At 46.5% G+C, this 22,227-nt stretch overlaps 1 protein-coding gene across 1 annotated transcript in view; it reads left to right on the top strand.

Annotated features, from left to right (window-relative positions):
- Positions 1-21,225, top strand: part of LOC124009194 (protein Wnt-3a-like) — a 50,733-nt gene extending 29,508 nt beyond the window's left edge. The window contains exons 3-4 of the mRNA XM_046320756.1: positions 17,580-17,845; positions 18,004-21,225. Of these exons, the coding sequence (XP_046176712.1) occupies positions 17,580-17,845; positions 18,004-18,483 (746 nt within the window). The 3' untranslated portion in view covers positions 18,484-21,225. The remainder of the gene's footprint in view (positions 1-17,579; positions 17,846-18,003) is intronic.
- The last annotated feature ends 1,002 nt before the right edge of the window (positions 21,226-22,227 follow it).

The following is a 22,227-nucleotide window of genomic DNA, read 5'->3' as shown; positions in this document are numbered from 1 at the left end:
CAGTCCTGCTAAGGGAGTACAATCCTTCTAAGGGTGTACAGTCCTGCTAAGGGAGTACAGTCCTGCTAATAGTGCTTGGTACAGTCCTGCTAATAGTGCTTGGTGCAGTCCTGCTAATAGTGATTGGTGCAGTCCTGCTAATAGTGCTTGGTACAGTCCTGCTAAGGGAGTATAGTCCTGCTAAGGGAATACAGTCCAGCTAAGGGATTACAGTCCTGCTAATAGTGCTTGGTACAGTCCTGCTAATAGTGCTTGGTACAGTCCTGCAAAGGGAGTACAGTCCTGCTAAGGGAGTACAATCCTGCTAAGGGAATACAGTCCTGCTAATAGTGCTTGGTACAGTCCTGCTAAGGGAGTACAACAGTCCTGCTAAGGGAGTACAGTCCTTCTAATAGTGCTTGGTACAGTCCTGCTAATAGTGCTTGGTACAGTCCTGCTAAGGGAGTACAGTCCTGCTAATAGTGCTTGGTACGATCCTGCAAAGGGAGTACAGTCCTGCTAATAGTGCTTGGTACAGTCCTGCTAAGGGAGTACAACAGTCCTGCTAAGGGAGTTCAGTCCTTCTAATAGTGCTTGGTACAGTCCTGCTAATAGTGCTTGGTACAATCCTGCTAAGAGAGTACAGTCCTTCTAAGGGAGTACAGTCCTGCTAAGGGAGTACAGTCCTTCTAAGGGATTACTACAGTCCTGCTAAGGGAGTACAGTCCTGCTAAGGGAGTACAGTCCTTCTAAGGGAGTACAGTCCTTCTAAGGGAGTACAGTCCTGCTAAGGGAGTACAGTCCTGCTAAGGGAGTACAGTCCTTCTAAGGGAGTACAGTCCTTCTAAGGGAGTACAGTCCTGCTAAGGGAGTACAGTCCTGCTAAGGGAGTACAGTCCTGCTAATGGATTACTACATTCCTGCTAAGGTAGTACAGTCCTGCTAAGGTAGTACAGTCCTGCTAAGGGAGTACAGTCCTGCTAAGGGAGTACAGTCCTGCTAAGGGAGTACAGTCCTGCTAAGGGAATACAGTCCTGCTAAGGGAATACAGTCCTGCTAAGGGATTACAGTCCTGCTAATAGTGCTTGATACAGTCCTGCTGATAGTGCTTGGTACAGTCCTGCTAATGGAGTCAAATCCTGCTAGTAGTGCTTGGTACAGTCCTGCTAAGGGAGTACAGGCCTGCTAATAGTGCTTGTTACAGTCCTGCTAAGGGAGTAAAATCCTGCTAATAGTGCTTGGTACATTCCTGCTAAGGGAGTACAGGCCTGCTAATAGTGCTTGGTACAGTCCTGCTAATTGTGCTTGGTACTATCCTGCTAAAGGAATACAGTCCTGCTAATAGTGCTTGGTACAGTCCTGCTAAAGGAGTACAGTCCTGCTAATAGTGCTTGGTACAGTCCTGCTGAAGGAGTACAGGCCTGCTAATAGTGCTTGGTACAGTCCTGCTAAGGGAGTACAGTCCTGCTAAGGGAGTACAGTCCTGCTAAGGGAGTACAATCCTTCTAAGGGAGTACAATCCTTCTAAGGGTGTACAGTCCTGCTAAGGGAGTACAGTCCTGCTAATAGTGCTTGGTACAGTCCTGCTAATAGTGCTTGGTGCAGTCCTGCTAATAGTGCTTGGTACAGTCCTGCTAAGGGAGTACAGTCCTGCTAAGGGAGTACAATCCTTCTAAGGGTGTACAGTCCTGCTAAGGGAGTACAGTCCTGCTAATAGTGCTTGGTACAGTCCTGCTAATAGTGCTTGGTGCAGTCCTGCTAATAGCGATTGGTGCAGTCCTGCTAATAGTGCTTGGTACAGTCCTGCTAAGGGAGTATAGTCCTGCTAAGGGAATACAGTCCAGCTAAGGGATTACAGTCCTGCTAATAGTGCTTGGTACAGTCCTGCTAATAGTGCTTGGTACAGTCCTGCAAAGGGAGTACAGTCCTGCTAAGGGAGTACAATCCTGCTAAGGGAATACAGTCCTGCTAATAGTGCTTGGTACAGTCCTGCTAAGGGAGTACAACAGTCCTGCTAAGGGAGTACAGTCCTTCTAATAGTGCTTGGTACAGTCCTGCTAATAGTGCTTGGTACAGTCCTGCTAAGGGAGTACAGTCCTGCTAATAGTGCTTGGTACGATCCTGCAAAGGGAGTACAGTCCTGCTAATAGTGCTTGGTACAGTCCTGCTAAGGGAGTACAACAGTCCTGCTAAGGGAGTTCAGTCCTTCTAATAGTGCTTGGTACAGTCCTGCTAATAGTGCTTGGTACAATCCTGCTAAGAGAGTACAGTCCTTCTAAGGGAGTACAGTCCTGCTAAGGGAGTACAGTCCTTCTAAGGGATTACTACAGTCCTGCTAAGGGAGTACAGTCCTGCTAAGGGAGTACAGTCCTTCTAAGGGAGTACAGTCCTTCTAAGGGAGTACAGTCCTGCTAAGGGAGTACAGTCCTTCTAAGGGAGTACAGTCCTGCTAAGGGAGTACAGTCCTGCTAAGGGAGTACAGTCCTGCTAATGGATTACTACATTCCTGCTAAGGTAGTACAGTCCTGCTAAGGTAGTACAGTCCTGCTAAGGGAGTACAGTCCTGCTAAGGGAGTACAGTCCTGCTAAGGGAGTACAGTCCTGCTAAGGGAATACAGTCCTGCTAAGGGAATACAGTCCTGCTAAGGGATTACAGTCCTGCTAATAGTGCTTGATACAGTCCTGCTGATAGTGCTTGGTACAGTCCTGCTAATGGAGTCAAATCCTGCTAGTAGTGCTTGGTACAGTCCTGCTAAGGGAGTACAGGCCTGCTAATAGTGCTTGTTACAGTCCTGCTAAGGGAGTAAAATCCTGCTAATAGTGCTTGGTACATTCCTGCTAAGGGAGTACAGGCCTGCTAATAGTGCTTGGTACAGTCCTGCTAATTGTGCTTGGTACTATCCTGCTAAAGGAATACAGTCCTGCTAATAGTGCTTGGTACAGTCCTGCTAAAGGAGTACAGTCCTGCTAATAGTGCTTGGTACAGTCCTGCTGAAGGAGTACAGGCCTGCTAATAGTGCTTGGTACAGTCCTGCTAATAGTGCTTGGTACAATCCTGCTAAGGGAGTACAGTCCTGCTAATAGTGCTTGGTACTATTCTGCTAAAGGAATACAGTCCTGCTAATAGTGCTTGGTACAGTCCTGCTAAAGGAATACAGTCCTGCTAATAGTGCTTGGTACAGTCCTGCTGAAGGAGTACAGGCCTGCTAATAGTGCTTGGTACAGTCCTGCTAATAGTGCTTGGTACAATCCTGCTAAGGGAGTACAGTCCTGCTAATAGTGCTTGGTACTATTCTGCTAAAGGAATACAGTCCTGCTAATAGTGCTTGGTACAGTCCTGCCAACGGAGTACAGTCCTGCTAAGGAGTACAGTCCTGCCAAGGGAGTAAAATCCTGCTAATAGTGCTTGGTACATTCCTGAAGGAGTACAGGCCTGCTAATAGTGCTTGGTACAGTCCTGCTAAGGGAGTAAAATCCTGCTAATAGTGCTTGGTACATTCCTGCTAATAGTGCTTGGTACAGTCCTGCTAAAGGTGTACAGGCCTGCTAATAGTGCTTGGTACAGTCCTGCTAATAGTGCTTGTTACAGTCCTGCTAAAGGAGTACAGTCCTGCTAATAGTGATTGGTACAGTCCTGCTAATAGTGCTTGGTACAGTCCTGCTAAAGGAGTACAGTCCTGCTAAGGGAGTACAGGCCTGCTAATAGTGCTTGGTACAGTCCTGCTAATAGTGCTTGGTACAGTCCTGCTAAAGGAGTACAGGCCTGCTAATAGTGCTTGGTACAGTCCTGCTAATAGTGCTTGGTACAATCCTGCTAAGGGAGTACAGTCCTGCTAATAGTGCTTGGTACTATCCTGCTAAAGGAATACAGTCCTGCTAATAGTGCTTGGTACAGTCCTGCTAATAGTGCTTGGTACAATCCTGCTAAGGGAGTACAGTCCTGCTAATAGTGCTTGGTACTATCCTGCTAAAGGAATACAGTCCTGCTAATAGTGCTTGGTACAGTCCTGCCAACGGAGTACAGTCCTGCTAAGGGAGTACAGTCCTGCCAATGGAGTACAGTCCTGCTAATAGTGCTTGGTACAGTCCTGCTAAGGGAGTACAGTCCTGCTAAGGGAATACAGTCCTGCTAAGGGATTTACAGTCCTGCTAAGGGAATACAGTCCTGCTAAGGGAATACAGTCCCGCTAAGGGATTACAGTCCTGCTAATAGTGCTTGATACAGTCCTGCTGATAGTGCTTGGTACAGTCCTGCTAAGGGAGTCAAATCCTGCTAGTAGTGCTTGGTACAGTCCTGCTAAGGGAGTACAGGCCTGCTAATAGTGCTTGGTACAGTCCTGCTAAAGGAGTAAAATCCTGCTAATAGTGCTTGGTACATTCCTGCTAAGGGAGTACAGGCCTGCTAATAGTGCTTGGTACAGTCCTGCTAAGGGAGTACAGTCCTGCTAATAGTGCTTGGTACTATCCTGCTAAAGGAATACAGTCCTGCTAATAGTGCTTGGTACAGTCCTGCTAAAGGAGTACAGTCCTGCTAATAGTGCTTGGTACAGTCCTGCTGAAGGAGTACAGGCCTGCTAATAGTGCTTGGTACAGTCCTGCTAATAGTGCTTGGTACAATCCTGCTAAGGGAGTACAGTCCTGCTAATAGTGCTTGGTACTATCCTGCTAAAGGAATACAGTCCTGCTAATAGTGCTTGGTACAGTCCTGCCAACGGAGTACAGTCCTGCTAAGGGAGTACAGTCCTGCCAAGGGAGTAAAATCCTGCTAATAGTGCTTGGTACTATCCTGCTAAAGGAATACAGTCCTGCTAATAGTGCTTGGTACAGTCCTGCTAAAGGAGTACAGTCCTGCTAATAGTGCTTGGTACAGTCCTGCTGAAGGAGTACAGGCCTGCTAATAGTGCTTGGTACAGTCCTGCTAATAGTGCTTGGTACAATCCTGCTAAGGGAGTACAGTCCTGCTAATAGTGCTTGGTACTATCCTGCTAAAGGAATACAGTCCTGCTAATAGTGCTTGGTACAGTCCTGCCAACGGAGTACAGTCCTGCTAAGGGAGTACAGTCCTGCCAAGGGAGTAAAATCCTGCTAATAGTGCTTGGTACATTCCTGAAGGAGTACAGGCCTGCTAATAGTGCTTGGTACTATCCTGCTAAAGGAATACAGTCCTGCTAATAGTGCTTGGTACAGTCCTTCCAACGGAGTACAGTCCTGCTAATGGAGTACAGTCCTGCTAAGGGAGTAAAATCCTGCTAATAGTGCTTGGTACATTCCTGCTAATAGTGCTTGGTACAGTCCTGCTAAAGGAGTACAGGCCTGCTAATAGTGCTTGGTACAGTCCTGCTAATAGTGCTTGGTACAGTCCTGCTAAAGGAGTACAGTCCTGCTAATAGTGCTTGGTACAGTCCTGCTAATAGTGCTTGGTACAGTCCTGCTAAAGGAGTACAGTCCTGCTAAGGGAGTACAGGCCTGCTAATAGTGCTTGGTACAGTCCTGCTAATAGTGATTGGTACAGTCCTGCTAACGGAGTATAGTCCTGCTAATAGTGCTTGGTACAGTCCTGCTGAAGGAGTACAGGCCTGCTAATAGTGCTTGGTACAGTCCTGCTAATAGTGCTTGGTACAATCCTGCTAAGGGAGTACAGTCCTGCTAATAGTGCTTGGTACTATCCTGCTAAAGGAATACAGTCCTGCTAATAGTGCTTGGTACATTCCTGCCAACGGAGTACAGTCCTGCTAAGGGAGTACAGTCCTGCCAATGGAGTACAGTCCTGCTAATAGTGCTTGGTACAGTCCTGCTAAGGGAGTACAGTCCTGCTAAGGGAATACAGTTCTGCTAAGGGATTACAGTCCTGCTAAGGGAGTACAGTCCTGCCAAGGGAATACAGTCCTGCTAAGGGAATACAGTCCTGCTAAGGGATTACACTCCTGCTAATAGTGCTTGATACATTCCTGCTGATAGTGCTTGGTACAGTCCTGCTAAGGGAGTCAAATCCTGCTAGTAGTGCTTGGTACAGTCCTGCTAAGGGAGTACAGGCCTGCTAATAGTGCTTGGTACAGTCCTGCTAAGGGAGTAAAATCCTGCTAATAGTGCTTGGTACATTCCTGCTAAGGGAGTACAGTCCAGCTAATAGTGCTTGGCACAGTCCTGCTAAGGGATTACAGACCTGCTAAGGGAGTACTGTCCTGCTAAGGGAGTACAGTCCTGCTAAGGGAGTACAGTCCTGCTAAGGGAGTACTGTGCTGCTAAGGGAGTACAGTACTGCTGAGGGAGTACAGTCCTGCTAAGGGAGTACAGTCCTGCTAATAGTGCTTGGTACAGTCCTGCTAATTGTGCTTGGTACTATCCTGCTAAAGGAATACAGTCCTGCTAATAGTGCTTGGTACAGTCCTGCTAAAGGAGTACAGTCCTGCTAATAGTGCTTGGTACAGTCCTGCTGAAGGAGTACAGGCCTGCTAATAGTGCTTGGTACATTCCTGCTAAGGGAGTACAGGCCTGCTAATAGTGCTTGGTACAGTCCTGCTAATTGTGCTTGGTACTATCCTGCTAAAGGAATACAGTCCTGCTAATAGTGCTTGGTACAGTCCTGCTAAAGGAGTACAGTCCTGCTAATAGTGCTTGGTACAGTCCTGCTGAAGGAGTACAGGCCTGCTAATAGTGCTTGGTACAGTCCTGCTAAGGGAGTACAGTCCTGCTAAGGGAGTACAGTCCTGCTAAGGGAGTACAATCCTTCTAAGGGAGTACAATCCTTCTAAGGGTGTACAGTCCTGCTAAGGGAGTACAGTCCTGCTAATAGTGCTTGGTACAGTCCTGCTAATAGTGCTTGGTGCAGTCCTGCTAATAGTGCTTGGTACAGTCCTGCTAAGGGAGTACAGTCCTGCTAAGGGAGTACAATCCTTCTAAGGGTGTACAGTCCTGCTAAGGGAGTACAGTCCTGCTAATAGTGCTTGGTACAGTCCTGCTAATAGTGCTTGGTGCAGTCCTGCTAATAGCGATTGGTGCAGTCCTGCTAATAGTGCTTGGTACAGTCCTGCTAAGGGAGTATAGTCCTGCTAAGGGAATACAGTCCAGCTAAGGGATTACAGTCCTGCTAATAGTGCTTGGTACAGTCCTGCTAATAGTGCTTGGTACAGTCCTGCAAAGGGAGTACAGTCCTGCTAAGGGAGTACAATCCTGCTAAGGGAATACAGTCCTGCTAATAGTGCTTGGTACAGTCCTGCTAAGGGAGTACAACAGTCCTGCTAAGGGAGTACAGTCCTTCTAATAGTGCTTGGTACAGTCCTGCTAATAGTGCTTGGTACAGTCCTGCTAAGGGAGTACAGTCCTGCTAATAGTGCTTGGTACGATCCTGCAAAGGGAGTACAGTCCTTCTAATAGTGCTTGGTACAGTCCTGCTAATAGTGCTTGGTACAGTCCTGCTAAGGGAGTACAGTCCTGCTAATAGTGCTTGGTACGATCCTGCAAAGGGAGTACAGGCCTGCTAATAGTGCTTGGTACAGTCCTGCTAATAGTGCTTGGTACAGTCCTGCTAAAGGAGTACAGTCCTGCTAATAGTGCTTGGTACGATCCTGCAAAGGGAGTACAGGCCTGCTAATAGTGCTTGGTACAGTCCTGCTAATAGTGCTTGGTACAGTCCTGCTAAAGGAGTACAGTCCTGCTAATAGTGCTTGGTACAGTCCTGCTAATAGTGCTTGGTACAGTCCTGCTAAAGGAGTACAGTCCTGCTAAGGGAGTACAGGCCTGCTAATAGTGCTTGGTACAGTCCTGCTAATAGTGATTGGTACAGTCCTGCTAACGGAGTATAGTCCTGCTAATAGTGCTTGGTACAGTCCTGCTGAAGGAGTACAGGCCTGCTAATAGTGCTTGGTACAGTCCTGCTAATAGTGCTTGGTACAGTCCTGCTAATAGTGCTTGGTACAATCCTGCTAAGGGAGTACAGTCCTGCTAATAGTGCTTGGTACTATCCTGCTAAAGGAATACAGTCCTGCTAATAGTGCTTGGTACATTCCTGCCAACGGAGTACAGTCCTGCTAAGGGAGTACAGTCCTGCCAATGGAGTACAGTCCTGCTAATAGTGCTTGGTACAGTCCTGCTAAGGGAGTACAGTCCTGCTAAGGGAATACAGTTCTGCTAAGGGATTACAGTCCTGCTAAGGGAGTACAGTCCTGCCAAGGGAATACAGTCCTGCTAAGGGAATACAGTCCTGCTAAGGGATTACACTCCTGCTAATAGTGCTTGATACATTCCTGCTGATAGTGCTTGGTACAGTCCTGCTAAGGGAGTCAAATCCTGCTAGTAGTGCTTGGTACAGTCCTGCTAAGGGAGTACAGGCCTGCTAATAGTGCTTGGTACAGTCCTGCTAAGGGAGTAAAATCCTGCTAATAGTGCTTGGTACATTCCTGCTAAGGGAGTACAGTCCAGCTAATAGTGCTTGGCACAGTCCTGCTAAGGGATTACAGACCTGCTAAGGGAGTACTGTCCTGCTAAGGGAGTACAGTCCTGCTAAGGAGTACAGTCCTGCTAAGGGAGTACTGTGCTGCTAAGGGAGTACAGTACTGCTGAGGGAGTACAGTCCTGCTAAGGGAGTACAGTCCTGCTAATAGTGCTTGGTACAGTCCTGCTAATTGTGCTTGGTACTATCCTGCTAAAGGAATACAGTCCTGCTAATAGTGCTTGGTACAGTCCTGCTAAAGGAGTACAGTCCTGCTAATAGTGCTTGGTACAGTCCTGCTGAAGGAGTACAGGCCTGCTAATAGTGCTTGGTACATTCCTGCTAAGGGAGTACAGGCCTGCTAATAGTGCTTGGTACAGTCCTGCTAATTGTGCTTGGTACTATCCTGCTAAAGGAATACAGTCCTGCTAATAGTGCTTGGTACAGTCCTGCTAAAGGAGTACAGTCCTGCTAATAGTGCTTGGTACAGTCCTGCTGAAGGAGTACAGGCCTGCTAATAGTGCTTGGTACAGTCCTGCTAAGGAGTACAGTCCTGCTAAGGGAGTACAGTCCTGCTAAGGGAGTACAATCCTTCTAAGGGAGTACAATCCTTCTAAGGGTGTACAGTCCTGCTAAGGAGTACAGTCCTGCTAATAGTGCTTGGTACAGTCCTGCTAATAGTGCTTGGTGCAGTCCTGCTAATAGTGCTTGGTACAGTCCTGCTAAGGAGTACAGTCCTGCTAAGGAGTACAATCCTTCTAAGGGTGTACAGTCCTGCTAAGGGAGTACAGTCCTGCTAATAGTGCTTGGTACAGTCCTGCTAATAGTGCTTGGTGCAGTCCTGCTAATAGCGATTGGTGCAGTCCTGCTAATAGTGCTTGGTACAGTCCTGCTAAGGGAGTATAGTCCTGCTAAGGGAATACAGTCCAGCTAAGGGATTACAGTCCTGCTAATAGTGCTTGGTACAGTCCTGCTAATAGTGCTTGGTACAGTCCTGCAAAGGGAGTACAGTCCTGCTAAGGGAGTACAATCCTGCTAAGGGAATACAGTCCTGCTAATAGTGCTTGGTACAGTCCTGCTAAGGAGTACAACAGTCCTGCTAAGGAGTACAGTCCTTCTAATAGTGCTTGGTACAGTCCTGCTAATAGTGCTTGGTACAGTCCTGCTAAGGGAGTACAGTCCTGCTAATAGTGCTTGGTACGATCCTGCAAAGGAGTACAGTCCTTCTAATAGTGCTTGGTACAGTCCTGCTAATAGTGCTTGGTACAGTCCTGCTAAGGGAGTACAGTCCTGCTAATAGTGCTTGGTACGATCCTAAAGGGAGTACAGGCCTGCTAATAGTGCTTGGTACAGTCCTGCTAATAGTGCTTGGTACAGTCCTGCTAAAGGAGTACAGTCCTGCTAATAGTGCTTGGTACTCCTGCAAAGGAGTACAGGCCTGCTAATAGTGCTTGGTACAGTCCTGCTAATAGTGCTTGGTACAGTCCTGCTAAAGGAGTACAGTCCTGCTAATAGTGCTTGGTACAGTCCTGCTAATAGTGCTTGGTACAGTCCTGCTAAAGGAGTACAGTCCTGCTAAGGGAGTACAGGCCTGCTAATAGTGCTTGGTACAGTCCTGCTAATAGTGATTGGTACAGTCCTGCTAACGGAGTATAGTCCTGCTAATAGTGCTTGGTACAGTCCTGCTGAAGGAGTACAGGCCTGCTAATAGTGCTTGGTACAGTCCTGCTAATAGTGCTTGGTACAATCCTGCTAAGGGAGTACAGTCCTGCTAATAGTGCTTGGTACTATCCTGCTAAAGGAATACAGTCCTGCTAATAGTGCTTGGTACATTCCTGCCAACGGAGTACAGTCCTGCTAAGGGAGTACAGTCCTGCCAATGGAGTACAGTCCTGCTAATAGTGCTTGGTACAGTCCTGCTAAGGGAGTACAGTCCTGCTAAGGGAATACAGTTCTGCTAAGGGATTACAGTCCTGCTAAGGGAGTACAGTCCTGCCAAGGGAATACAGTCCTGCTAAGGGAATACAGTCCTGCTAAGGGATTACACTCCTGCTAATAGTGCTTGATACATTCCTGCTGATAGTGCTTGGTACAGTCCTGCTAAGGGAGTCAAATCCTGCTAGTAGTGCTTGGTACAGTCCTGCTAAGGGAGTACAGGCCTGCTAATAGTGCTTGGTACAGTCCTGCTAAGGGAGTAAAATCCTGCTAATAGTGCTTGGTACATTCCTGCTAAGGGAGTACAGTCCAGCTAATAGTGCTTGGCACAGTCCTGCTAAGGGATTACAGACCTGCTAAGGGAGTACTGTCCTGCTAAGGGAGTACAGTCCTGCTAAGGGAGTACAGTCCTGCTAAGGGAGTACTGTGCTGCTAAGGGAGTACAGTACTGCTGAGGGAGTACAGTCCTGCTAAGGGAGTACAGTCCTGCTAATAGTGCTTGGTACAGTCCTGCTAATTGTGCTTGGTACTATCCTGCTAAAGGAATACAGTCCTGCTAATAGTGCTTGGTACAGTCCTGCTAAAGGAGTACAGTCCTGCTAATAGTGCTTGGTACAGTCCTGCTGAAGGAGTACAGGCCTGCTAATAGTGCTTGGTACATTCCTGCTAAGGGAGTACAGGCCTGCTAATAGTGCTTGGTACAGTCCTGCTAATTGTGCTTGGTACTATCCTGCTAAAGGAATACAGTCCTGCTAATAGTGCTTGGTACAGTCCTGCTAAAGGAGTACAGTCCTGCTAATAGTGCTTGGTACAGTCCTGCTGAAGGAGTACAGGCCTGCTAATAGTGCTTGGTACAGTCCTGCTAAGGGAGTACAGTCCTGCTAAGGGAGTACAGTCCTGCTAAGGGAGTACAATCCTTCTAAGGGAGTACAATCCTTCTAAGGGTGTACAGTCCTGCTAAGGGAGTACAGTCCTGCTAATAGTGCTTGGTACAGTCCTGCTAATAGTGCTTGGTGCAGTCCTGCTAATAGTGCTTGGTACAGTCCTGCTAAGGGAGTACAGTCCTGCTAAGGGAGTACAATCCTTCTAAGGGTGTACAGTCCTGCTAAGGGAGTACAGTCCTGCTAATAGTGCTTGGTACAGTCCTGCTAATAGTGCTTGGTGCAGTCCTGCTAATAGCGATTGGTGCAGTCCTGCTAATAGTGCTTGGTACAGTCCTGCTAAGGGAGTATAGTCCTGCTAAGGGAATACAGTCCAGCTAAGGGATTACAGTCCTGCTAATAGTGCTTGGTACAGTCCTGCTAATAGTGCTTGGTACAGTCCTGCAAAGGGAGTACAGTCCTGCTAAGGGAGTACAATCCTGCTAAGGGAATACAGTCCTGCTAATAGTGCTTGGTACAGTCCTGCTAAGGGAGTACAACAGTCCTGCTAAGGGAGTACAGTCCTTCTAATAGTGCTTGGTACAGTCCTGCTAATAGTGCTTGGTACAGTCCTGCTAAGGGAGTACAGTCCTGCTAATAGTGCTTGGTACGATCCTGCAAAGGGAGTACAGTCCTGCTAATAGTGCTTGGTACAGTCCTGCTAAGGGAGTACAACAGTCCTGCTAAGGGAGTTCAGTCCTTCTAATAGTGCTTGGTACAGTCCTGCTAATAGTGCTTGGTACAATCCTGCTAAGAGAGTACAGTCCTTCTAAGGGAGTACAGTCCTGCTAAGGGAGTACAGTCCTTCTAAGGGATTACTACAGTCCTGCTAAGGGAGTACAGTCCTGCTAAGGGAGTACAGTCCTTCTAAGGGAGTACAGTCCTTCTAAGGGAGTACAGTCCTGCTAAGGGAGTACAGTCCTTCTAAGGGAGTACAGTCCTGCTAAGGGAGTACAGTCCTGCTAAGGGAGTACAGTCCTGCTAATGGATTACTACATTCCTGCTAAGGTAGTACAGTCCTGCTAAGGTAGTACAGTCCTGCTAAGGGAGTACAGTCCTGCTAAGGGAGTACAGTCCTGCTAAGGGAGTACAGTCCTGCTAAGGGAATACAGTCCTGCTAAGGGAATACAGTCCTGCTAAGGGATTACAGTCCTGCTAATAGTGCTTGATACAGTCCTGCTGATAGTGCTTGGTACAGTCCTGCTAATGGAGTCAAATCCTGCTAGTAGTGCTTGGTACAGTCCTGCTAAGGGAGTACAGGCCTGCTAATAGTGCTTGTTACAGTCCTGCTAAGGGAGTAAAATCCTGCTAATAGTGCTTGGTACATTCCTGCTAAGGAGTACAGGCCTGCTAATAGTGCTTGGTACAGTCCTGCTAATTGTGCTTGGTACTATCCTGCTAAAGGAATACAGTCCTGCTAATAGTGCTTGGTACAGTCCTGCTAAAGGAGTACAGTCCTGCTAATAGTGCTTGGTACAGTCCTGCTGAAGGAGTACAGGCCTGCTAATAGTGCTTGGTACAGTCCTGCTAATAGTGCTTGGTACAATCCTGCTAAGGGAGTACAGTCCTGCTAATAGTGCTTGGTACTATTCTGCTAAAGGAATACAGTCCTGCTAATAGTGCTTGGTACAGTCCTGCTAAAGGAATACAGTCCTGCTAATAGTGCTTGGTACAGTCCTGCTGAAGGAGTACAGGCCTGCTAATAGTGCTTGGTACAGTCCTGCTAATAGTGCTTGGTACAATCCTGCTAAGGGAGTACAGTCCTGCTAATAGTGCTTGGTACTATTCTGCTAAAGGAATACAGTCCTGCTAATAGTGCTTGGTACAGTCCTGCCAACGGAGTACAGTCCTGCTAAGGGAGTACAGTCCTGCCAAGGGAGTAAAATCCTGCTAATAGTGCTTGGTACATTCCTGAAGGAGTACAGGCCTGCTAATAGTGCTTGGTACAGTCCTGCTAAGGGAGTAAAATCCTGCTAATAGTGCTTGGTACATTCCTGCTAATAGTGCTTGGTACAGTCCTGCTAAAGGTGTACAGGCCTGCTAATAGTGCTTGGTACAGTCCTGCTAATAGTGCTTGTTACAGTCCTGCTAAAGGAGTACAGTCCTGCTAATAGTGATTGGTACAGTCCTGCTAATAGTGCTTGGTACAGTCCTGCTAAAGGAGTACAGTCCTGCTAAGGGAGTACAGGCCTGCTAATAGTGCTTGGTACAGTCCTGCTAATAGTGCTTGGTACAGTCCTGCTAAAGGAGTACAGGCCTGCTAATAGTGCTTGGTACAGTCCTGCTAATAGTGCTTGGTACAATCCTGCTAAGGGAGTACAGTCCTGCTAATAGTGCTTGGTACTATCCTGCTAAAGGAATACAGTCCTGCTAATAGTGCTTGGTACAGTCCTGCTAATAGTGCTTGGTACAATCCTGCTAAGGGAGTACAGTCCTGCTAATAGTGCTTGGTACTATCCTGCTAAAGGAATACAGTCCTGCTAATAGTGCTTGGTACAGTCCTGCCAACGGAGTACAGTCCTGCTAAGGGAGTACAGTCCTGCCAATGGAGTACAGTCCTGCTAATAGTGCTTGGTACAGTCCTGCTAAGGGAGTACAGTCCTGCTAAGGGAATACAGTCCTGCTAAGGGATTTACAGTCCTGCTAAGGGAATACAGTCCTGCTAAGGGAATACAGTCCCGCTAAGGGATTACAGTCCTGCTAATAGTGCTTGATACAGTCCTGCTGATAGTGCTTGGTACAGTCCTGCTAAGGGAGTCAAATCCTGCTAGTAGTGCTTGGTACAGTCCTGCTAAAGGAGTAAAATCCTGCTAATAGTGCTTGGTACATTCCTGCTAAGGGAGTACAGGCCTGCTAATAGTGCTTGGTACAGTCCTGCTAAGGGAGTACAGTCCTGCTAATAGTGCTTGGTACTATCCTGCTAAAGGAATACAGTCCTGCTAATAGTGCTTGGTACAGTCCTGCTAAAGGAGTACAGTCCTGCTAATAGTGCTTGGTACAGTCCTGCTGAAGGAGTACAGGCCTGCTAATAGTGCTTGGTACAGTCCTGCTAATAGTGCTTGGTACAATCCTGCTAAGGGAGTACAGTCCTGCTAATAGTGCTTGGTACTATCCTGCTAAAGGAATACAGTCCTGCTAATAGTGCTTGGTACAGTCCTGCCAACGGAGTACAGTCCTGCTAAGGGAGTACAGTCCTGCCAAGGGAGTAAAATCCTGCTAATAGTGCTTGGTACTATCCTGCTAAAGGAATACAGTCCTGCTAATAGTGCTTGGTACAGTCCTGCTAAAGGAGTACAGTCCTGCTAATAGTGCTTGGTACAGTCCTGCTGAAGGAGTACAGGCCTGCTAATAGTGCTTGGTACAGTCCTGCTAATAGTGCTTGGTACAATCCTGCTAAGGGAGTACAGTCCTGCTAATAGTGCTTGGTACTATCCTGCTAAAGGAATACAGTCCTGCTAATAGTGCTTGGTACAGTCCTGCCAACGGAGTACAGTCCTGCTAAGGGAGTACAGTCCTGCCAAGGGAGTAAAATCCTGCTAATAGTGCTTGGTACATTCCTGAAGGAGTACAGGCCTGCTAATAGTGCTTGGTACTATCCTGCTAAAGGAATACAGTCCTGCTAATAGTGCTTGGTACAGTCCTTCCAACGGAGTACAGTCCTGCTAATGGAGTACAGTCCTGCTAAGGGAGTAAAATCCTGCTAATAGTGCTTGGTACATTCCTGCTAATAGTGCTTGGTACAGTCCTGCTAAAGGAGTACAGGCCTGCTAATAGTGCTTGGTACAGTCCTGCTAATAGTGCTTGGTACAGTCCTGCTAAAGGAGTACAGTCCTGCTAATAGTGCTTGGTACAGTCCTGCTAATAGTGCTTGGTACAGTCCTGCTAAAGGAGTACAGTCCTGCTAAGGGAGTACAGGCCTGCTAATAGTGCTTGGTACAGTCCTGCTAATAGTGATTGGTACAGTCCTGCTAACGGAGTACAGTCCTGCTAATAGTGCTTGGTACAGTCCTGCTGAAGGAGTACAGGCCTGCTAATAGTGCTTGGTACAGTCCTGCTAATAGTGCTTGGTACAATCCTGCTAAGGGAGTACAGTCCTGCTAATAGTGCTTGGTACTATCCTGCTAAAGGAATACAGTCCTGCTAATAGTGCTTGGTACATTCCTGCCAACGGAGTACAGTCCTGCTAAGGGAGTACAGTCCTGCCAATGGAGTACAGTCCTGCTAATAGTGCTTGGTACAGTCCTGCTAAGGGAGTACAGTCCTGCTAAGGGAATACAGTTCTGCTAAGGGATTACAGTCCTGCTAAGGAGTACAGTCCTGCCAAGGGAATACAGTCCTGCTAAGGGAATACAGTCCTGCTAAGGGATTACACTCCTGCTAATAGTGCTTGATACATTCCTGCTGATAGTGCTTGGTACAGTCCTGCTAAGGGAGTCAAATCCTGCTAGTAGTGCTTGGTACAGTCCTGCTAAGGGAGTACAGGCCTGCTAATAGTGCTTGGTACAGTCCTGCTAAGGGAGTAAAATCCTGCTAATAGTGCTTGGTACATTCCTGCTAAGGGAGTACAGTCCAGCTAATAGTGCTTGGCACAGTCCTGCTAAGGGATTACAGACCTGCTAAGGGAGTACTGTCCTGCTAAGGGAGTACAGTCCTGCTAAGGGAGTACAGTCCTGCTAAGGGAGTACTGTCCTGCTAAGGGAGTACAGTACTGCTGAGGGAGTACAGTCCTGCTAAGGGAGTACAGTCCTGCTAAGGGAGTACAGTCCTGCTAATAGTGCTTGGTACAGTCCTGCTAAGGGAGAACAGTCCGGCTAATAGTGCTTGGTACAGTCCTGCTAAGGGAGTACAGTCCTGCTAAGGGAGTACAGTCCTGCTAAGGGAGTACAGTCCTGCTAAGGGAGTACAGTACTGCTGAGGGAGTACAATCCGGCTAATAGTGCTTGATTACAGTCCTTCTAAGGGAGGGTGTGATGGATGCCAGTAAACCTCTGCTGTATCATTGCTTTTAATGCCCCTTTTTCCTCAAACTGGTTGAAACCTGCAGCCTGGGAGGAGCTCTCTCTCTCTCCCGACTCCCTCCCTCTTTCTCCCTCTCTTTTCCTCTCCTTGTCCAACTCTCTCACTCTTTCTCTCTTTTTCCCTACCCCATCTTCCTATTTCTCTCCTCCCTATTGCACTCTCTCTCTCTCTCTCTCTCTCTCTCTCTCTCTCTCTCTCTCTCTCTCTCTCTCTCCACTCTCATACCATCTCACCCTATCTGTCTCTCTCTGTTGTTGTCATTGTGCAAGACCATACAAGACCTAAGTACATATATCCAACGAATCCTCCCTGTCAGAAGGGATCCTGTAAAAAGCAGGGACAGTGGAACGTCAACAAGACCTCTGTGAAAAATGGACATGTAAGACACATCCCTGAAACCCTCTCTCTCTCTCTCTCCCCTCTCTCTCTCTCTCTCTCTCTCTCTCTCTCTCTCTCTCTCTCTCTCTCTCTCTCTCTCTCTCTCTCTCTCTTTCTTGTCTCCCTGTCTCTTCTCTCTTTATCTCTCCCTGTTGTGTCTCAGCCTAGAGTCTTATAGTGAGGCCATTTCCTAACCTTTCAAAAGCTTAATTGAGTCTGTTAATTATAGCCCTGTCAGGCCTGTCTCTTCCTCTCATCTCTCTGGAAGTTCCTGATCTTGATTAGTCATCAGTAAACTATGCCAGATAGACAAGAGGCCTCCTTCCCTCTATCCCTTGCTCTCTCCCTCCATCTCTTCCTTCCTCCCACACACAAACATGCACACGCACGCACGTACACACACGCAGGTACACACACGCATGTACACACACGCACATACACACACAGTCAACATAGTCATTCATTCAAGATGTCTATGACATGTTTTCTTTAGAAGGGTTGATGTGTGACATTTACAGTATTATACAGGATTATACAGGACAGAACAGTAGCAGGTGTCAACATCATCATTCTGCAAACACTGACCTGCATTCCTATGTGCTTGTTGAGATACATTTATGGGTACATTCCAACAAAGTTATTGGTAACAGCAATCGATCATTCTCTGCAGTGCCATGGTTTTAGATGTATAAACCTGTAACCATATCAACTATCCTCATTCATGCTTGAGAAATTTCTCTTTGTTCAGAAGCAATTAGATTTATCACAGTAAGGTGACTTCATTGTTACCCAGAAATGATCTTATATTAAAATAAAAATGTCTGCATTGGAACTTTAAAAACGTATGTGGTTGTTCACATCTGTATAATTGATAAATATATCAATCTGACATCTACCTCTCTCTCTCCTTCTCTTTACAGCCACCCGGGAGTCAGCATTCGTTCATGCCATTGCCTCAGCGGGGGTGGCGTTCGCAGTGACGCGGTCCTGCGCCGAGGGCTCAGCCACCATCTGTGGTTGTGACACACGCCACAAGGGCCCACCTGGCGAGGGCTGGAAGTGGGGCGGATGCAGCGAGGATGTGGATTTCGGCAGCATGGTGTCCCGGGAGTTTGCAGACGCCCGTGAGAACCGGCCCGATGCGCGCTCTGCCATGAACCGCCAAAACAACGAGGCGGGACGAACGGTGAGACGTCTTCTCTCTGTATCACTGATAATATCAGCCTTATGGATTAAACATTCATAAAGATCACCAAGTGTTATTAAGACTTAGTAATATGGTGTCACTTTGACATTCGTTAAACTAATTGCACCCCCCTGTTGTCCCGTCTGTCTCTCCCTCAGTCTCTGAACGACAACATGTTCCTGAAGTGTAAGTGCCATGGCTTGTCAGGCAGCTGTGAGGTGAAGACGTGCTGGTGGTCCCAGCCTGACTTCAGAGTTATCGGAGACTACATGAAGGACAAGTACGACAGCGCATCAGAGATGGTGGTGGAGAAGCACAAGGAGTCCCGCGGCTGGGTGGAGACTTTGAGACCCAAGTTCACCTTCTTCAAACCGCCCACGGAGCGAGACCTGGTCTACTACGAGAGCTCGCCCAACTTCTGCGAGCCCAACCCAGAGACAGGCTCTTTCGGGACGCGCGACCGTGTCTGTAACCTGACATCACACGGCATCGACGGCTGCGACCTGCTGTGCTGCGGCCGGGGACACAACACCCAGGCGGAGAAACGGAAGGAGAAGTGCCACTGCATCTTCCACTGGTGCTGCTACGTCAGCTGCCAAGAGTGTGTTCGAGTCTATGATGTTCACACCTGCAAATAGATAGGGCCTTTGGGACCGCTCTTTCTGCACCTCACCAACTGTATTTAAAAAAATACTTCAACGTATAAAAGAGGAAGCTACGGTACGAGCCAGGCTCAGAGAAATTGAGAGGCTTTGATTGGACTTTGATCAAGCATTAGTTGACTTGTCTGTGGATTCAGCTACAGTACAGTCACCTAATGGGCAACCAAGATGGCGGCCTGTCATGTGATGCTGTGGTGTCAGCCGCTCTTAGAATGCTGAGGTAGTTCTAGAATACAGAGGTGGACTCATGGAGGCTCTATTCAGAAAATCAACAGGTTTATGTTGATGTTGATGACCACCATCTCATCGATATGTTGATGACCACCATTTCATCGATAGAGGCAAAAGTGGAGACCATTACAGAGTGAACTATGAGTAGCCAAGGAGTGACTTTCAGTGACTTCCAGAAAGGTGTTTCAAGGCCTTGGTTTCCTTCCTGACACAACAAAAGAAAACTGTAGGTTGTATATGGCTACATAAACTGTACTGTTGACAAGCACCATGTTGGTGAAAAGTCTGTATTCTCTATGTAGACTCCTTCATGTATAGCAGAACAGCACTGTCTAAAACTTTAGGATACCATACAATCTATTTTTCTAAATATTAAGTGGCACTCTGCTCTGCTTATGAGTTTTATATATCTACAAAAAAAGAACAGCCTTTCTGAGCTATGTTCACAACTTTGTATGACCATGGTGCACTCAAAAGCACACATTCTACTCGATATTTAAGTGGTAACTAACTTTTCAACTGTTTTATGATACATATAGTGTTAACATGTTACTAATGTTGGGATTAGAATGCACTTGCACCTAAGTGAATGTAGTTTTTAAATTTCTGTTTTTACATTCCCATGTATTCTCAAATCCTGTCTTTTTTAGTCTGTGGTATGAAGTAGGATTACTCTGATCACACAAAGCACATGAGCACAAATCAACCAAATCAAACAGGTTTGAAAATAATTGATGTTTATCCCTATACAATCTTCTATCAATGTCTCGTTGGGAACCCTGCTACAACTGCAAGCTCTTTGAAGAAAGTTTCCAAGAGTTGGCCATAGAACGATAGATGATAAAAAACAAAGTTTAGCCCAAAGACAAATTACTTTCAGCTGGAGGAGGATGAGGTGGTCAGAGAGTCTAAAGTGAGTTTGAAAGTTCAGCACTTGTGTCTAATTGAAGAGAATAAAGCTTGTTCTACTCGTTTTTATCAGTGTTAGTAACCGTTCAGCAGAACACAGTATGTGTATCGCCACGTGTCCCGGTGCAGACAGACCCATGCTATTTAGTGTTTGAAAATGAAAATATGTGAAAGAGACTGGCCCACTAGTGTAGATGTGTTTTCATTATGCCCATGAATGCATGTATGCAATCGTACTGTTTCCTATCTGTAAGCTATTACTAACTGTAATCTGAAATGCTTCTCAGAGTATACTTCGTACTTTGTACAGTATGTTATGAACAGCAATCTGATGTCAAGTGGTAACCCAGCTGTAGTTTCTGTAAAACGATGACCAAAATCTGTGTATCAGATTCTGATTCCTGGCTTATAGATGTAGGTTCTTAATTTGATCACCCTGTTTCAGGAGAACCTTCCTGCAATACAGGACATTTCAAACGTGTAGTGTATTTAAGGTTTAAAAAGGCTTCGGAAGTTTGTCATTTCCACTTTGAAATTAGATTTTCCCATACAAAAAATGTATCAACCACTACAAAAATGTCCATTAATTATAATCCACATAATAATTCACAAACTGGTTCAAATTAAGATCCTACATCTGTTTTCTTTCTCCTCCAACCTTACAAACTGCAGTATCACTGAAACTATCAAGACTTCCCCTTTGTATGCTGCTAATTATACATGTATGTATGTATTTATGTATGTATGTATGCATGTATGTACACTACATGACCAATAGTATGTGGACACCTGCTCGTCAAACATCTCATTACAAGTTCATGGACATTAACCCTTTAGAGTCCAAGCCCTGTCTAAGCCGGGGGATATATGTAACTGTTTTAAGAAGGTCGTACCAACGATCATTTAGCTATTTGATTTTGAATTTTAAGACCCCTTGAAGTATCTAAAAAATATATTAAACAAATATTTGATGAAAATTTATTTTTGACCTTACTGCTATTAGCCCATACAAATGCGTTGAATAACAGATTCACTACATGGAAGAACAGATAGTCCCCCAAAAATATTAAAAGGAGGATTGTTTTGAAGTGTCTCTCCTATATCTGAGAGAAATCAGAAATATCAGGAAACATTTGTTATTCTTTTTTACTTAACCACTTATTTTTGGCACTAAACAGTCTAAGCCCTGTCTAAGCCAGGGGAAGGGGGTTCTACTAAACTATATGGAATTGTTTTAAGGTCATACCAAGGATCATTTAGCTATTTGATTTTGAAGTGTAAGACCCATTGAAGTATATATATTAAAGAAAATATGTATATACAGGGGCCTCCCGAGTGGCACAGTGGTCTAAGGCACTATGTTGTGGCGTCACTACAGCCTGGGGTTCAATCCCAGTGTCACAACCAGCCGTGACCAGGAGTCCAATAGGACGGTGCACAATATGCCCAGCGCTGTCCAGTTTAGGGGAGGGTTTGGCCGGGGGGCTTTACTTGCTACAACTTATCGTGCTCTAGCGACTCCTTGTGGCAGGCCAGGCACCTGCAGGCTGACAGTGGTCATCTGTTGAATGGTGTTTCCTCTGACACATTAGTGCAGCTGGCTTCTGGGTTAAGCAAGCGGGTGTTAAGAAGTGTGGCTTGGTGGGTCATGTTTCAGAGGACTCAACCTTCACCTCTCCCAAGCCCGTTGCAAAGATGAGACAAGATCCTAATCACAAAATCGGGGAGAAAAAAAGGGGGTAAAAATTACAATAAAAATATATATTTGATTCAAATGCATTTTTGACCTTACTGCTATTAGCCCATACAAATGCATTGTACGGGTTTTTTTTGTCATGCTGGAACATGCAGGGAATGGCCTTCCCTAAACTGTTGCCACAAAGTTGGAAGCACAGAATCGTCTAGAATGCCATTGTATGCTGTAGCATTAAGATTTCCTTTCACTGGAACTAAGTGGCGTAGCCAAAACCATGAAAAACAGCCCCAGACCATTATTCCTCCTCCACCAAGCTTTACAGTTGGCACTATGCATTTGGGCAGGTAGCGTTCTCCTAGCATCCGCCAAACCCAGATTCGACCGTCGGACTGCCAGATGGTGAAGTGGGATTCATTCCTTCAAAGAACGTGTTTTCACTGCTCCAGAGTCCAATGGCACCGAGCTTTACACCACTCCAGCCGACGCTTGTTTTTGCATATGGTGATCTTAGGCTTGTGTGCGGCTGCTCGCCCATGGAAACCCATTTCATTAAGCTCCCTGGTGAACAGTAATTGTGCTAACGTTGCTTCCAGAGGCAGTTTGGAACTCGGTAGTGAGTGTTGTAACCGAGGAGAGGTGATTGTTACCCGTTACGCGCTTCAGCACTCGGCTTCATCACTCGGCCGTCCCGTTCTGTGAGCTTGTGGCCTCCCACTTCTTGGTTGAACTGTTGTTGCTCCTAGACATTCCCATTTCACAATAACAGCTTTTACAGTTGACTGGGGCAACTCTAGCAGGGCAGAAATGTGATGAACTGAATTGTTGGAAAGGTTGCATCCTTTGACGGTGCCACATTTAAAGTCACTGAGCTCTTCAGTAAGACC

This window comes from Oncorhynchus gorbuscha, linkage group LG22 (genome assembly GCF_021184085.1).
Source record: "Oncorhynchus gorbuscha isolate QuinsamMale2020 ecotype Even-year linkage group LG22, OgorEven_v1.0, whole genome shotgun sequence".
In the NCBI taxonomy this organism is placed as follows: domain Eukaryota; kingdom Metazoa; phylum Chordata; class Actinopteri; order Salmoniformes; family Salmonidae; genus Oncorhynchus; species Oncorhynchus gorbuscha.
The sequence above is the reverse complement of the archived record's forward strand: the minus strand, read 5'-3'. Positions and strand labels throughout refer to the sequence as shown.